The 13,327-nt window shown below is 34.4% G+C and overlaps 2 protein-coding genes across 7 annotated transcripts in view; one reads left to right on the forward strand and one right to left on the reverse strand.

The window, feature by feature from the left end:
• RB195_021467 (uncharacterized protein) overlaps positions 1–13,327 on the forward strand; it is a gene marked incomplete at both ends in the record, with an annotated part of 92,230 nt that overhangs the window by 60,332 nt on the left and 18,571 nt on the right. For 2 of the 6 annotated variants that reach the window (XM_064208215.1, XM_064208217.1), the window contains 14 exons: positions 207–330; positions 2,021–2,158; positions 2,222–2,362; positions 2,428–2,591; positions 4,458–4,569; positions 4,631–4,742; positions 4,860–4,932; positions 4,996–5,092; positions 5,151–5,317; positions 5,384–5,489; positions 5,611–5,769; positions 6,054–6,167; positions 6,235–6,347; positions 6,428–6,625. In XM_064208215.1, coding sequence (XP_064064092.1) covers positions 207–330; positions 2,021–2,158; positions 2,222–2,362; positions 2,428–2,591; positions 4,458–4,569; positions 4,631–4,742; positions 4,860–4,932; positions 4,996–5,092; positions 5,151–5,317; positions 5,384–5,489; positions 5,611–5,769; positions 6,054–6,167; positions 6,235–6,347; positions 6,428–6,625 — 1,818 coding nt within the window. Of the gene's footprint in view, positions 1–206; positions 331–2,020; positions 2,159–2,221; positions 2,363–2,427; positions 2,592–4,457; positions 4,570–4,630; positions 4,743–4,859; positions 4,933–4,995; positions 5,093–5,150; positions 5,318–5,383; positions 5,490–5,610; positions 5,770–6,053; positions 6,168–6,234; positions 6,348–6,427; positions 6,626–6,674; positions 6,746–10,571; positions 10,684–11,600; positions 11,668–11,783; positions 11,852–13,327 lie in introns of those variants that run through there. The other 4 variants (XM_064208216.1, XM_064208213.1, XM_064208214.1 and 1 more) reach the window with 4 other exon arrangements.
• Positions 7,241–10,366, reverse strand: RB195_021470 (uncharacterized protein; the record flags this gene model as incomplete). Its single annotated transcript, XM_013446016.2, has 4 exons — positions 7,241–7,318; positions 7,393–7,575; positions 8,419–8,483; positions 10,294–10,366. The coding sequence occupies 4 exons, from the start codon at positions 10,364–10,366 to the stop codon at positions 7,241–7,243; spliced, it is 399 nt and encodes a 132-aa protein (XP_013301470.2).

The raw sequence follows: 13,327 nt of genomic DNA on the forward strand, positions 1-13,327 counted from the left end.
TTTGGGGAACACCTTTATTTATTTAATCATTTATTTGACGAATTATTAGGATGATCTAGGTGTGATTAAGTAGAAAATAATTGTAATAATAAAGGCTATCCATGTCGAGACTGCTCCTGGATAAATTTTAATCGTATGATAGCATTTCTTCTGGTTTTTTTTTCTCAAATGTTTGTTAAAATCCAATAGATTAAAAATTTTTTTAGATCTCAAGTGATGGACGACGACTACAAATTCCGGTCACATCACTTTCGGATGCTGGATTGTATACATGCGTTGCGATAAATCGTGCTGGAGAATCGTCGTTGGATTTCAAAGTGGAAATATTGTGTACGCATCTTGGAACCCAGATATGCCGTGATTTAGAAGATCGACATCAAAAAACTTATCACTATACACAAGCCTCTACTAATTCATATCCATCTATTTTTCGTACTGTACCGATCATAAGACATTCGGATACAGCACCATCTGAAAGATTACCTAACTCAAATACGGTACTGGATCCTATTCATTCAAATCGTACTGACCCTATAAGGCAATATAAACGGCGCATAAAACGAAAACGGGAATATGAACGCAATTTTTTCGAGTATATCCTCAAAGAACTGGAGGAAAAAGATGATTTGGAGGCGTTAGCGCGTAATCAGAATGATTTGGAAGTCGGGAAAAGAGTGTATGATGACCCTATTTTGGATACACGTCGCGTTAGTGGATCTAAATTCTCAAGGAATTCTCGCCGAAATAATTTGCGTCGTAAAAAATCAAGGATTTCACGTAGACATTTGAAAAAACCTCATTATTCTTGTAAATATGGCAGAGGTCATAGACGTCGTTGTAATTTTTGCTGCCGTAAAAATATCGGATACAATAATTATTGCCGTTGTCGGCGGCGGCGTGATCGTTCCAGAAGATTTCCACTCAGTTGATCTCCATACTATATTTCATTATTTTTTTTCCAGGGAACTCTGGCTTGTCTATGTCTTGTGATATAACATTTCCGAAATTTCTAATTGCTTGTGAATAAAAATAATTAACTGCATGGTTTGCTGTGTTGCATGTTGTCTTTATTCGTATGATTTATGTGAAATTGTCGGATTTGTCATTTGAGTCCTCCATTGAGGAGTTCAGGATCCTCCATAATTGTGAAATTATGAAGCATGATGACCTAGTTCACTAATTTTCTGGAATATTACCTCCAATACAGGGAAATCATCCAAAATCTCATAACTAGTGGTATACAATAAAAATCCTTTACAGAGGAAAGTCTCTTATACTTTTAATATTATTTCGAAACGCATATTTTTGTCCACATCTAAAATTTATTGCGGATGTACTGTCGGGACCAATTTTTCTTTTCGATAACAAAAAAAGCTTTGCCGGCTAAAAGTCTTTTGAAAAGATATTGGGGCCATTGCTAGCTTTTCCGTAGTAATTTGTATTAAAGCCGATTTTTTAAAATTCTTTTTGTCCTTTTTTTTTTTAAACATTCGCATTTCTTAGAATTGCGTAATTGGAATGAAAATTGAATGAAAAAGAATGAAAATTTAAAAGATTGTATGAAATTTGAATAGGTACGTAATTTTGAGAAAATACGAGAGGGTTGCGATATGTTTCAGTTCTTGATCTTCTGATTAGTTTCTAAATAAGTATTAATATAAATAAAATATTAGCCAAATAGTAGTTCCTTCTAGAATTTAAAATAACTATTCGATTACTAAATAAACATCATGTAAAATTTTTTATGGGTACTTGCACATATGTCCTTGAATAAATGTTGGAAAATTCCTGAAAATCTCGGATATTATCTTAAATTTCCCTGACATAATGTAGGACCACCAAGGTGTAATCAACGTTAAATTTTTTTATTATGGACTTGGAATATGTTTGACCAACAAGGTCCCTATTCAAGAGGTTTTTCTTTATTGTTCTTCTGTTCTGCGAGAATGCATGTCTTTTTCTTGACTTTAGCCTAAAAATTATTCAAAGAGTCAACGTAGACAATGCTGATCGCTTTTAGCACCACCAGCTATTGATGCATCCAGAAATGATGCTTCACCAAGAGTAACAATCGGTCGTCCTGTAACCTTATGGTGTTCCGTTAGTGGACATCCATTCCCAACAATAACATGGAGAAAAGATGGTGAAGAAGTGAAACGTATGTCATTTCGGGGGCGCATTCTGAATTTAAAAAAAAACCTTTAAAAAGAGGATATTTTAGCTAGTGACGCGATTCGTATCCTGGATGATGGACAAATGCTTGAACTCTTGGATACTAAGAAAGAACACGCTGGTACATGGACATGTACCGCTGAAAATGATGCTGGTGCACGTGAACTTGAGATACAATTAGATGTTTGGAGTGAGATTGATTCATTTATTGTTTCTGGATACATAATAATTCGAGAAAATCACCACTTATTGCAGTTCCTCCGGTTGTTCGTGTATCATCAGAAGCTCCTATTAAAGCGATCGGTGAAACTGTAACATTGTTTTGTGAGGCAAGCGGAAATCCACCACCATCGCTAGGATGGACGAAAGGCGGTCAACCGATCATCAACAGCGTTGAAGGCGTTCGTATCTCTCTTAAGGTACGGGATGATCTTTTTTTTTGGCCAAGAAGAGTGAATTTCATCTCAAAAAAAAACAAAGTAACATTTACCTTTTTAACATGTCTGTCGCGTTCCCGGATGTTAGGTTCCCAGGTCCAGTTCCGGACACTCATTGATGTGTGGGTCCCGTGAGAAACTGGCACCAGGACCCTAACATCCCAGGGAATGTGTGCGGACAGTCGAGGCCGGAGTTGATCCGCACGAAGACATAGTAGCCACTAGGCTTGCGTTCGACCTCGATGGTTCACTCCCTGCCTCGCGGAGCACTACCTTGGGAGGCCCTAAGGCCACTTTACCCTTACTCTCGCCCCATACCGGCCTTACAATGGGCTCTGGCACTTGTGCGGTACCGCTGACCACCGTCCTGTGGACGCGGACGTGGGCTCTTTGAGTCCTTGGCAATACACGTACGTACACTTACAGTGCACGTACGGTTTGCCTAGCCACTTCCTTGTGGCTCCTGTGTAGTCTACTGCACTCAGCACACTGAGTACTTAGTCTTCATCCCACTCTACGCATATATACACAACTACAATACTTATGCGGTCGGGACCTAACCAGCCACTCTCTACGGGTCCGGCATGTACAAATCCCCGAACGTATGAGCGAAGTCCTGGTCGCGAGAGCACGTGCTCCACTCCGTCGGATAGCCTCAGGGGCGTCGGTTACCTGCTGTTCGTGCCAGCTCCTCCTCCTCCCTTTTGGCAGATGGTATAGCTCGAAAGTGGCGCTGGTGTTCGATATCGATCGTATCCGCTCTTTGAGTCCGTTCCGGTTGCCGCTTGCCAGGAGACATGTTGATGGAATGAATTTCGAAACACGGAACAGCTCCTTTTATAGCAGCTAAAATGGGCGGGGCGAAAAGCGCGCGAAACGGAGGAGAGCTGCGGGACCTTTGTCGCGTCCGCGGCACGCGCCCTTTAGATGTTGTGAAAAGAGTCGCGCGCAGTCCGCGACAGTGTCCGTTAATCCAACATATACTAGAATAACCAGGATCTTTCGGGATCTTTACCTGACGGACTTCTCTAGCTTTGATACTTACTGTTAGTGAAAATTCATTAATATACGAAGTAATTAACTGTTAATGTCAAGGTACGATCAGGTCCTAAAATTCCAAGTCACCAACTTTTAGCTTGTTCTAATTCTAATTTTATTCTCTAAATTCTTATTCTATTTTCTTTCTCTAATTCTCTGACAATGTGGTGCAGTACGAGTGAAGACTAAGAAGTTCTCTAATTTTGTTAGTTTTCGCTCGGATTACACCACATTTATGTTGAGAAACCTAGCAAACAATATTATTAAGTTGTATTAAATTAATTATAAGTCATATAGCGGAGAGATCCGAGCAGCATTCGCTGTCTGGAAATTTTCTCATTTCTGGACATCTGCGTTTATTACGAAAGAAGAATTGAAGGCAACATGACATGAATGTGACGATATTGGGATCTTTCCAAGAAAAGATAGTGTCAGCGGCATGAGAAAACGTGTTTCCGTGCGAATTTTCCTACGAGACGCCGTATAATGCACCAATTACTGCACGCCCCGTGCCTGCAGACGAGCAGATAGCACGGATAATCAGTGAAGCTCTTCCTGCTGCCCATGCAAGTAAAACCAATGAAAAGGCTGCTCAGTGGACTGGCGATTGTACAGAGGTGGCATTATAAGGTGTCTCGTAGGAAAATTCGCACAGGAATGCTATTTTCCTCGCCGTTTTTCGTGATGATTGGGGGGAATTAGACGTGGAGATACGTGTAATTTACATCTCCTCGCTCTATTTTTTTCTGGAATATCCCAACATCTTTAATTTCCTGGTATGCTGTACTTAATCAGAACTACTTATTATAGGGCACTCGCTTGGATATTCCACATATGGAAAGATCGGATGTCGGTGACTATACGTGCAATGCACATAACGAAGCTGGAAGTGCTGAATCCACTATCCATGTCGATGTTCTTGGTACATACTTTTTAATGAGTTTACTGTAGACAATCCATGAAATCCATAAAAATCTTTTCAGTACCACCAATAATCGCTCGAAATAATATCGATATGTCACCACGTCTTCCAACTGGACAAACACTTATGCTTATATGTGATGCAGGCGGGAAACCACAGCCTGAACTTAAATGGTCCGTGTTTTTTTTTCTCTTTTTTTGGTTTGAAATAAGAAAATTAGAAAAAAAATAGCTCAATTTTATTTATTTTACCATAGAATTTTCATCGAAGTCAACGATTTGTGATTACAGGTACGTCAACAACACCGAAATCACATCTTCAACTGAAAATATTGAGTTAGGAAATACTGGAAAATTCCTTAAGGTATCGGGGATGAAACGTAAATGTCCAGAAAAAATTATTTACTTATGGAGAGTTCTGTTGTAGATCACAAATATTACTTTACAAGACAAAGGATTCTATACATGCGTTGCATATAATGTAGCTGGAAACGATACAGTACTCTATAATGTGGATGTTGTTCGTAAGTCTTAGAATAATAGCCGGCTTCAAATTCCAGAATTATCAAATCCATATTCCAGAAGCTCCTATTATCATTAACGGAGGTGCACAACAAGTGATTGAAGGTGAATTGGCCCGGATAGAATGCTTAGCGGAAGGACATCCACCACCAATAATTAGTTGGCTACGAAATGGAATACGAGTTGAGACGGGTGTACAAGGAGTACGGTACATTGCTGAGGGGAAGGTTTGAATATCTTTTTTTTTTTCAAGGATCATAGCTGACACTATAATTCCTAAATATTAAATCCAGGTTCTGAATGTGATCGAAGCGAGAAGTTCGGATTCTGGAATCTACGTCTGTGCTGCCACCAACGAGGCTGGCACCGCACAACAAGCGTACACCTTAGAAGTGTTAGGTGAGCAACGTTTCTTGAGTTCTGGAAATATTATCCATGCATCTCTTACTGTTTTATCTGTACAAAAAAAAATTGAACAGTTTTTTTGTTTTTATTGCATTATTTCATATTTTTGGTTCAGTATCACCAAAAATTGTCACGACATCTCCGGCGAAGATATCCGTGCCAGTGGGTTCTCCGTTCACCCTCAAATGTGGCGTACGCGGTTATCCTGAACCGAAGATATCCTGGACTGTTGACGGTCAACCACTTGTTCATGGAAAGGATGGAGTATCTATTGGTATGTTGAATACGGAGCTTTTATTGACTTAATGTTATCTATTATTATATTATTGTTATATGTTTTTTATATTATTACAGTATATCTTTTGTTCTATATTGTATACTATATTATTCACTTGCCATTAATTACTATTTATTATTTATTATTCATTATTAATGTTGTTTATTTTATCATAATATTATTATTGTTACTTAGTCATTTGATTATTACCCGTACTCATATTATATTATATATTATTCTTTCGTCGAAACATCTTTAAAAAAACTTTGTAAAATTTCCAGCTGATGATGGAACACTCAGTGTGGACGCTGCGTCTGGGCGTAGCTCAACTTACAGATGTACTGTAAAAAATGATGCTGGTACTGATGAAATGGAATATGAAGTACATACAATAAGTAAGTCGACGTGATCTGATCATTTAGGATGATCTTATCCGGAAATTCGCTAATATTACAATTTTAGGTGCCCCAGTAGTGAGTAATGAAGGTCATCGTACAGTAAATTCCACCGAAGGTGAACCGACATCGCTTCCTTGTGATATTGTTGGCGATGAACCACAAATTCAATGGTTTAAGGTATATTTTGACAACTTTCTGTTCGTTCCTGGATTCGAATCCTCAGAATAAGTTATGTGCTTTGATTTCTATGATTCCAGAACGATGTACCTCTACTACCCAGCACAAATGTTGAATTTAATGAGGATAAAACAATAGTAAATATACTTTCAACAAGGCTAAGCGATGAAGGAGAATACACATGTGTGGCAGTGAATTCAGCTGGAAAAGCAACACAAAAGACGCAAGTTTACGTAGGAGGTAAATTTTCACCTCTTTTTCCCCTTCTCTATAATTAAAATCCATTGAAATAGTGGAATTCTGTTCCACTGAATCATATGATTCCAGGAAAAGAAATTCCATATTTTCTAAAAAAAAATGCTCTTAGATCATCCGTTGTCTTAAATTTCTGTTGGTAATGCTTAGAAGGTCTTTTTCATTGGTTTTGGTTTCATAAATCGACCAACAGGTTTCTATTACTATTTAAATAATAATAATGAGCAATGTATCCTTTAATAGTGGATGTGCATCGATTATGGTTATCGATTTTTTCCGACGGATTTTTGTTGCGTTATTTGCCGCTACGTACAGTTAAGAGGTGAAAACATAAAAAGGAATTGAATGCACCTTTCCATAACAGTTGATTTCATAATTCTTATGGATCAGTTGCTGTTTTACTAGTAGCCGTAAGTAACCATGTTTATGTTTATGTTCATCACTGTTGATTAGAAGTTTGAAAAATATGGATTTGCACAATTTTCGCTGAAGGTCGTCGTTAAAAATTACACGTTCATATATTTTCTGTAACCATTTTACCATAGATGAATTAATTAAAATAGTCACAACGTTAACTTAGATTGAAAAGATCATTAAGATCATTTTCAAAATTTAGTTTATTGCTCAAAATTGCTGAATTAATGAGGTGGAGGAAAAACTATATGGTTGTTCGGTTTGTGCTGTTCTCGTTGAGAAACATCTCTCGGATGGATTACCTGAATAAGGATAAGAATTGTAAAATATACGCTAAGAAGTGAGGATTAAGAAAAGAGATAGAAAAGATAAACACCTGTATTTTTCCTCTGTTCGATGGTTCCTGGCTATTTTGTGATTGAAGTTTCTCTTGAAAACGATTTGTTTCATGAAAATCCTCCATTCTTCTTCCGTCATCGTGATCATTTCTTACAAATCGAGAAAACTCCTTCAATACTGCATCATAGATTTCTGGATCAAATGTGGCACCATGTTTCTCCTGAAAAGAATCGAACTGTGTGGGAAATATGCTAGATTTCGAGAGTGTTCTGCAATCTATAAACACTCTCTTGAGCTTAAATTTAAAAAAAAATATTTTTAACTGATTTCTAATAGGACTCGATCGATACTATGCTGGGTCCTCTGCATCTACGGACCCACTGTTTTGCATTTTTGTCCTTTCTTCTGTTTTTATATCTAAATTAAAATGAGTCTATTAAAAATGCTCAGTCTCGACATGAGGCGTTAATTGGGAGAAAAAGGAATTCATTCTCCCTCGATTTTTTTACCTTCATTACTTTCGTCAAAATGTAGTGAAAACTTCAGAAAAATCCTTTTTGTTTTCTGGACACAACAAATGGTAGTCCGTATTTTGAAACCCCTAACAATTGTTTAAATATCCAATCTGATAACCAGTGAATGCGCAAGAAAAATATTTAATTAGGAAAAAAATCAGATAAGAATTGGCATGAGAAGTAATTTCTTTTTCAACAACGTACCATGCCAAAACATTTTTCCATCCTGAAAATGAACCACTCGAATAAACTTCATCTTTGATCAACTAAGGAAAATGGGTTGAGATTTATCCAGAATCCATGGTATGGTAACATTTAAAAAAATATTAGGAATTCTTCGTGAGTTTTGGGAAAATACGCTTGATTTTGAAAAAAGGCAGAATACTTGTTTCCATCGTTTTTTAGAAATTTCCTTTTTGTCAAACCAATCAAATTGGCGTAGCATAAAATAGGAAATAATCCTATGCATGTCTTGACTTTGTTGTGATCGGATGAATAATATAAATTCTAATGAAATAATTTTTTAAATAATAATATTCTATGCTAACCTGTACATCGTATTGTTCGAGATCCTTCATAATCTGGTCTGGATCAAAATTCATGAACTTTGTTGCTGAAAAATGTTATCGTTTAGTTGAAATAGACATAGCAAATATACATATTCTATTTTTATCGAATTCATTACCACGACCATTTCTGAGTTTTCTGATTTTTACATTTTTGAAAGGAGCCCTTCTATAATTTCGTTATTTATACACTGATCTACAGCTGAAAAATGAAAGAAAAAAATATCGCGTGAGACGACATCATTTTTCAATTTGTTTATGTGCTGAGGTGATCTCGTTCCTATGTTGAATTATGTACGTCATATTTTTTTCGTCCGAAAAAAAATTGTTTATCAACTCATCTGTATAGATAGGAAACATACTGAATCATATGTCCAAATATACTGAATTGTTAAGTATTTCTGCACATGGCGTGTTCAAAAAAACCGTATCGAGTATTTTTAGGAACTCGTTATTTTATCAGAAACCATTTTTTTTTAAATCCATGTTGTTTCCCCGGTATTTCTCAGTTACCTGACACTAAGAAATGAAAACAGGGAGAGAGTGTTTTCTTGAAAAAAAAAAAGAATAAAGAGTTGTGATTCCAAAAAATAAATAATGAAGTGAGAAAAAAAACGACTAAAAAGTTATGGAAAAGCTTTATTCAGGTCCTAGCCGCGGACAAATATATTAATTAAATGTGATTTACGATTATTACATACTTGAGTGGAAAACTATTGGATTTGACTGCTATGACAGCCTACATACAGTACATGTATAGTATACGTATACGTACTGTAGTACGGTATATACAATCGCTCTAATATTGCGGCTACATATGCACTCGGCAAATCCACGTCTTGTTTTGTGCAATCAATTTTGTCCTTGAATTATTTACTGTATTTTTATTAAGATAGTCAATTTTTATCTAACGGATTGTAGGCGATTAAAAATTTTATCCGCCGCCACGTCCTGAATAAAACTACTCCTCTCCCTTGATTTTTTTATTTATTTATATCTCATTGTTTATTTTTTACTACTTCAATTATTCCACACGTAGAATTGGATTACTTTTTAATTTTAAAAAAATCCGTTGTTTTTATATAATTCTAAGTGTTGGAGCTTGATACATGTGTATGAATTATAACTTTAAATTTTCGAAGTAATGAAGATATACTGATAGTTTTGTTATTGTCATTTTTTTTCTATTATTTTCGGCTAGCAGTTAGTCGTTATTTGAAAATTTTAAATTTGTTATTGTTCTCGAAATTGAACGGAAAACTGTTTTTAAAGGAACAAATTGAAGAATATCGATGGTTGATGCTAAACACCAAGAAACAACGCAAAAATATATAGCCAAGTATAGAAAACTTGGTAAACAATTGTGTATTAACCTAGATTTTTGACCATCCTTTTTGATCAATAGAAGCAGAAATTAGAAAAAAAAAACGCTTTTACGTTACAAATCTAATTTTTATCGAATGTGAGTAGTGAGTAGAGTAGTCCGAATATAAAACAACTATTAATGGTTATCCACAATATCCCAGCGATCTTATTTTCAGTTAAAAAAAAACTTCAGTATCAGATGTTCTTTTAATTTTGTTCTATGAAAATTATTAAATTTGGATCCAGTAAATGAAAAATCAATTCTGGATTGGCTTAGAACTTTCAATTGTAACCGGGAGCTTATAGATTTTTTCGTCCAAGTATAGAAATTCGTAATAATTCTTTTCCTCTAGTGACATTATAATCTTTCTTAGTATATTTGTGTTTTTTGCTACAAGTTTAAAATTCATTCAGATTATGTACCTGTAGAAAGTGGCTTATTTAATGTTATTCTAATTTTTTTTTTGCAAAAATTCTCAGTATAAAACTCACCTGATATCGTTTCCAAAGAAACTGCAACGATAGCAAGGATATAGATGGCATTGGGACCCAAATTTCTCAGCATCTATTCTAAATAGATTGTTCTTTTTTCACAAATTTTATAACAATCACTTATCTATTATTCGTAAATGTTTCAAAATTCAAATAGGAAAATAATTAGTGAATAAAAGAGAGGAATAACACAAGGTTCCAGGTGCTAATAAGATGAAAAACATCATTTAAAAAAATTCCTTAACATGTCTGAGCATTGTTTGTAGCAGTCTGAACAGATGAAACATATGATACAGGTGGGACTGCGTCAGGAAGTATTTATTCAAAACTATATTGTGGAAAATATGTTAAATAAACAAACAAAAATAAATAAACATCAGCTACGAACTGGTTAGTATTTCTGTTGTGGATTTCTCCGAAAATAAAATAGTTTATACGATTTCTTTTCCTCAATAACTTTTTTCTATGTCAGATAGTACGAATTCAAAGAAGTCATCTTTTTTTAAATTTTGAATATTAATGAAAAATTTTGAAGAGAGCATGAATAGTCAGACGAAAGTATCAGAAATCACAGTTTAATCTCCAGGATTGTTTGCAAGCAATCCCTGATCGGTTTCCTCACAAAAACACTCTTCTATGATTTGGAATAAGTAATTTCCATGTAATTTCCATCTTTTGATGTAAATACAACAATTATACAAGCCATTTCATTATTGATGTTTATAGGAAATCATATTTTTCTATTAATTTTTTTCGTGATTAGTTTTGCTCGATGTTTGACGCAATTCAATGGCAATGTATTATGTCCTTCATCTGTTTAGTCGGCCATAACAAATTCTTTGAGTCGTTCAAGAGAAGAATAAAAAAAATAGAAATAAGAGAAAAATATAGTCATGAAGTTAAATCCTACATACATTTACTTAGTGATCCTGGCAATCTAAAAAGCTCTGGGAAGATTTCTGGTCATTAGAATCCTTAAATACACAGCAGAGGCGTGATTTTATCTCCTTAAAAGATATAAGAATGGACAAAATATCATATGACACGCTTTTAATGTCATCAATAACAATCCAAGAATCCAAAAAAAAAACTTGCTCCGGATAACAGTTTTATCTTTCCAGCGCTTTTATCAGTCAGAAGATTACCAGAATGATTCAGTTATGCCACAAAATATTTTAATGAATAGCCTTGCCTCGGTTATATCTCGCATATACAAAAAAAAATATTCCAAAAAAGTTAAAAACTTGGATTATAAACAATTAAGCAAAAATAAATACGTACTAGTGAATTTGAAGATAATTTTTCAGTTCCACCAAAAATTATCGAAAGTGCCAAGAAAGAACTTGTGAAAAGCGGTGAACTAGCAACTATGTGGTAGGTTTTGTTTAAAATTTGATAATTTCTGAAAGGTTTATGGCGAACTTTGATTGATTTTATTTGATTTTTATTGATTTTAGTTGATCATTATAGCTGATGACCTTTCATTCCAGGTGCGAAGCCGTTGGTGTCCCGAAACCAATAATAACTTGGTTAAGAGACGATCAAGTGCTAACGAATAGTGAGTATTTTTGGGAAAACTTTTCCAGAAAATATTTTCCATTATTCTAACTGAACAGTTTAATGTTAAATGAGTTGAATAATTCATTAACTATCTATTTTTACATATTTATATTTTGCAAACCAGTAAAAAATGAAAATCGTTATCATTTTCTGTTGAAAGAAAGATATTTATCGAAGAGTAAGGAATTTTTCCTTCTCATCCCTCAAAAGTGACTGTGTTAGAAAAAAAAGCTGCCTTAATTTATTAATCTTATGAAAGTTTGAAAATGGTCTTTGAAAAAAATTATTTTTTTTCTTCTAGAATATAAGGAATTTCCTATCGTAATCTGACTATTCCAGAAATTATCATTCAAGACGTCAGACTCATTTCTGCTTTGCCAAAGATTAACCTCAAAAATTTTTTTATTTTAGATACTGTGCTAAAATTATAGTTCAGTGCTAGAAGTGGAAGTCTAGTAAAGTATTTAAATGAAATTTCATATATTTACCAAAAAAAAAAGGGTTACACTAACTAACTGTGATCATGTAATTACCATTGTATCCATGGTTTTAGGAAAATCCGGACCCCTTTTTATTTATTTTGATAACACAATATGGCTATAATGTCTGGAGAATTTAATATTAATTGAAGTTATTCATTGATTATACTGGAAATTGATGGAAATCCTCGAAGGTTTTCCATGAGAAAAAAAAGAAAGAAGACGTTTTCATTTGTTTGGTTCTGTGCAAACTGCACCCGCGTCCCTATTATGGAGGATTTGCATTGTTGTGGAAATTTCTCAGTGTTTCCGAGAATCCAGAGGGTTTAGCTGTGAAAAAGATAAAGATACTTTTTCTACAGTAATCAATAAATTCCAGATTTCCAGTCACAGAAAACAGACACATTTAAGCTGATCGTTTTTTTCTGGAAAATTTCCTTTCGAAACTCTTTTCATCACAATTTCACTCTAGGAACAATATTGGAAATGAATCTAAGTGGAACTGACAGCGACGCTTATTTAGTCACGAACAACGCATCCAATTGTCATTAGTTATTTAGAGAAACGGGAAATTTAATATTTGCAAAAATCCCCGTTGTTTGTTTGGAAACAAAAACTATATGATTAGTTATTTATTTTATTTCCTATATGAATAACTAGTAGGAAAAGGCTTGACAAGTAATTATCAGCATTACTGTATTAGTCAGAAAAATGATGGTGATCTTTGGATTAATTTACAAGAATTTTTAAGTCAAGAATGAGTACAAGTAATTGAAAAATGACGAAAATTTGGTAATTATCCAGAAATAAAATGACGTGGTAGAACTATTCAATCTTAATGGTCTCATAACGATTTTACAAAATTAGTGTTATAAAGTGTTTCCAAGTGTTATTTTCTTCATTAAAACAGTTATAACCACTATCGAGAAAATTATGATAAAGGAGTTTTTTAATACACTCATCTAATATTTTCTAAAAAAATCTTTTGAACCTTA

Source organism: Necator americanus, chromosome X (genome assembly GCF_031761385.1).
Source record: "Necator americanus strain Aroian chromosome X, whole genome shotgun sequence".
NCBI classification, from domain to species: domain Eukaryota; kingdom Metazoa; phylum Nematoda; class Chromadorea; order Rhabditida; family Ancylostomatidae; genus Necator; species Necator americanus.